The sequence below is a fragment of the Antrostomus carolinensis genome, unplaced genomic scaffold (genome assembly GCF_000700745.2).
Source record: "Antrostomus carolinensis isolate BGI_N321 unplaced genomic scaffold, ASM70074v2 scaffold16160, whole genome shotgun sequence".
In the NCBI taxonomy this organism is placed as follows: domain Eukaryota; kingdom Metazoa; phylum Chordata; class Aves; order Caprimulgiformes; family Caprimulgidae; genus Antrostomus; species Antrostomus carolinensis.
In genome coordinates, this window is record NW_010290769.1 from 42,868 (window position 1) to 46,816 (window position 3,949).

The 3,949-nt window shown below is 36.2% G+C and overlaps 1 protein-coding gene across 1 annotated transcript in view; it reads right to left on the bottom strand.

Moving 5' to 3' along the window:
• The window catches only part of QTMAN (queuosine-tRNA mannosyltransferase), a 41,529-nt gene extending 38,982 nt beyond the window's left edge, over positions 1–2,547 (bottom strand). Inside the window, exons 1-2 of the mRNA XM_010174399.2 lie at positions 2,529–2,547; positions 1,010–1,119 (exon numbers count right to left, since the gene is read on the bottom strand). Coding sequence (XP_010172701.2) covers positions 1,010–1,119; positions 2,529–2,547 — 129 coding nt within the window. The remainder of the gene's footprint in view (positions 1–1,009; positions 1,120–2,528) is intronic.
• Between the last annotated feature and the right edge of the window lie 1,402 nt (positions 2,548–3,949).

Consider the following 3,949-nt stretch of genomic DNA (forward strand, 5'->3'; position numbering starts at 1 on the left):
TTTCTACAAAAACCATCTGGAAAAAAAATTAATCACAAATCAGAAAAAAAACTCCATGACTAGAAGAAAAGGATTGAGTTGTACATCCATTCACAGGAATAAAGCAACCCCCTTGTATTTTCACAGGTGTGAGCAATGAATGCTAAGATGGGGAAACTGAGGCACAGCTGCTCATGACCTTCCTGAGGTACCACAGACAATATGAGACACCACTGGCTCTTCCACCTGACTTTCAGACTTTTGTTCACATAGCAGAAAACCCTTCCCAATAGCAGGATGCCTTTGCACAGTTAATATTGAGGCCACTGAACTAATTTTTGTAATATATGAAATGCAACATTTCTATGTAGATCTAGTTTTACCATTTGATTTAAAGTAGTAATGAATTATGGTCCTTGCCCAGGAAACATTCAAGTGAAGCCCCTTCATTCAAAGATGACTCTTCTAAACTAAGACTTAAGAGAATGACGTGCACAGCCACCACTAAACGTCTGCCTGTACCTCAAGTTAATTTACCCAAATTTTATCTACTTACATGCCTTTCAGTGTGATTATGGTTCTCCCAGATAAGTAGAGACATTTAAATTTTCCGTTTCCTTTTAATTTCCAAATGTTTACACACTAGAGCCTGTTTATTGAACTGTTTACTAAAGCCAACACTTGCTCCACTTTATCAGCCTCCTCCACAGTTCTTCAGAGTTTTACTCCATCACAGCTCATTTCTGGGCTATGAACAAACTGCTCCCTTCTCTCTTTGTCAAAACAAATATCCCTAAACAGCAGAATCGTCCACTTCACCCTGCAATGGAGCACTTTTAAATGCAAACAGACCTTTCTTCTTCAAAATCACTACCAAAATACAAAAACGCACACACTACATGAGCTTTACTGCAGTTGCACTCTTGACTAATTGCTTTGAGGATTTTTTTTTCAAACCCCTAAATCTCCTTTCCTAAGTCAGTCACTGCATAACTACTCCATGTAGCGTGTATTCTTTGATTTGGCTTGCCATCCCTTGCCATATTATTTTCATGTTTCTCTCCATTTTCAAGCCACTGGCCAAATCACCTAAGAGATCTACCTTTTTTCCACTCTTCACCATCACTTGTTGGAGCTTCTCTGTAGATACAACCAGAAAAAGTTCAATCACATTCAACAGCCTCATCCACATCCATTACCTACGTTACAAACAAGCCTGGGTTAAACCATTCCCATCTCAGCGACTTAGCCACTTTCAGACTCTCAGAGCATAAAAATATAAATTCAGTGTGTCTGAATTCCATACATATATGTTCTTAACAGTTAAATCATCATTTTGACAGTCAAAGTTGAATTATAGATCTAAACCTGGCTGGTGGTGGCTCCTCTGCAGTACGGATACATCCCCGTAAGGATATATTTACACATGGGAAAAGCTGAAGGAGAAATAAGTTAAGGGATTTGCTCTAAACCACCAAGTCTGTGACTAAATTGAGAGGACTGATTTAGCAAACCAAATTTAACTAACAGATTTTGAACAATCATTGCTGTTAAGAAGAATTACTTGACGTGTGAGAGGTCGGACTACCTCAGCAGGCTCTATCCCCCTGCCTGTCTTTAATCTCTTGGCCAATCATCCATTCAACACACCATTTCTATTTCTGAAGAGGTTTTCTTCTTAGTTTTCTTTCTTCTTCAACACAAATTCCATCTACTTTATAAATCTGATCTGTCATTGCAGAATTTCTAATAATATGAGATAAAACTCCACCGATCTCTCTCTGGAATAAACTATTTAATATCTTTTATTTAAGACATGTGTGTGCAATCAATTCTGTGGTATTTACTTGTACTACACAGACAGTATTCATCATCTTGACAATTTTTTTAAAGTTTTAGAACACCATTTCACTTAACAGTTAAAAAAAAAAAAAAGATTTATTTGATGGTTAACTTTGGAACAAGTTATCTGCATTAACTTCCATTGTTTTGGCATAAAGTAGTTCTGTATATTTTACTAACAACAGTGGAGACATGATAAAGGATGTAGGCAGAGAGCCATAAACAGCTCTCGCTGCAACCCACAGTGTTCGTGTAAAAGCATTAATTTTTTAGACTTTGATTGGAAGACTTCTCTGTGCTCAGCCACCGGGATTTTACTAAAGACAACCATGTATAAAATGTTGTACCTGAATATAACAATTTTAACTGTGCAAAGGCCATTGTAAATCATATGTAGTATAAACTTGTCCACATGATTGGAATGATATAATGGATATTGTAGTCCCTAACCACCAGCTAATGTTCTTTATGACACTTAAATAAATGACCTGAAAATAAACTAATAACAACATGAAATCTTCGAAACCTGTTCATGTGCATTTCCCAAATGCATGCTGGAGAAAGACAATGTCTAGTTAGCACATTTTTTGTGTTTACATTTTCTCCAGAACATTTTTGCTCCAGCTATTCTGTTTTTCCTCCTCCAAACTCACATTAATTCTTCCTTTCTGTCACCTTCCAGACAGAGTCATCTCTCCATCCAATACCTGTCCAGATCTCCGTCATGTATAAACATCAAGAGCTTGCAGGATTTCTACACCACCATCCAGAAGTCTATAACCCAGAGAAAAAACAAGTGCTCCAGTGTTTTATTTGGAGCTAGTATTTACTTCCACAAAGATCAGCAGAATTCTTAAAATCCTTGTCTAAATTTCAAAAGATACAACCTCAGAGAGGCTGGATATGGAATAGAAGCTGGGATAGGAGCAGACATAGGCTTAAAAGACTAGATATAAAGGAAGAAATTTTGATGCTGAGGGTGGTGAAACACTGGCACAGGTTGCCCAGAGAGGTGGTAGAAGCCCCATCCCTGGAAACATTCCAGGTGAGGTTGGACGGAGCTCTGAGCAACCTGATCTGGTTGAAGATGTCCCTGCTCACCGCAGGGGGGTTGGACTAAATGGCCTTGAAAGGTCCCTTCCAACCCAAACCATTCCATGATTCTAAAAAACAAGCCAGAGAGCTACAAGAGCAGATAGGCGGGATTTAGTTATCGAGAAGGTTGCATCATTTTTCTCAACCTTAATTACAAGTCACGCAAGAAAAATGCCATGGTGTTCTATTTTTAATATGGGAAAAGAATTGTACCGTTATTATTAAGGTGTGGTAGTGAAATCTTGAACACGTGAAACTTTCGAAAAAACCAATTATCACCAAAGCATACAAATATTAACACTTTAAAGAGATTCCACAAGGTACTGTCCCTTACATTTAAAAAACCATAGAAAATGTTTTACTTCTATGCATAACATACATATTTTAACACTGAAAGTTCAGAACAAACAGTGAGAAGCTTAGATATTTAATTTTAGTATCACGACTTGTTTTCAAAACTTTCAAAATCATTTTCCTTTTATTTATTCATTCAGATTTTTGAGGATCTCTGACACATTGAACAGTCAATTTTAAAACTTTATGAAGACTTTAAAAAGAGTAAGCCTTGAAAATTTTCCCTTTTGCATACTGGGTATAGATGTTTAGTTAAAAAGATGGGTTAAAAATTAAACTAAGTTCATATATAATAAAAATTCCATCTACTAAAAGTCAGAGTTTCAATTTAAATATTTTCCATTTTGAATAATACGGGTTTTTTTAACTCTCTGACCTATTTATTATATATTTTCTTTTTATTTATGCCATGAAATCCCACTCTGAGGAAACCCATGTACTTCTTGAAGCAGACATGTGCGTCCTCCCCATCTCTTTCGTAGCATGTTTCCATGTTACATAGTATTTATTTACTCATGGCACTTTATTTTCTTTAATGTAAAATCACTTATAGGAATTGTTTTCTTTTTCATGGCACCAAGAGTCACTTTATGCATCATTTTATTAAAAATAATAACAAAAAAAGGATGGAAGGGCCATGATGTCACTGCTCGATGAATAGAAACTACATTAGAAAGAC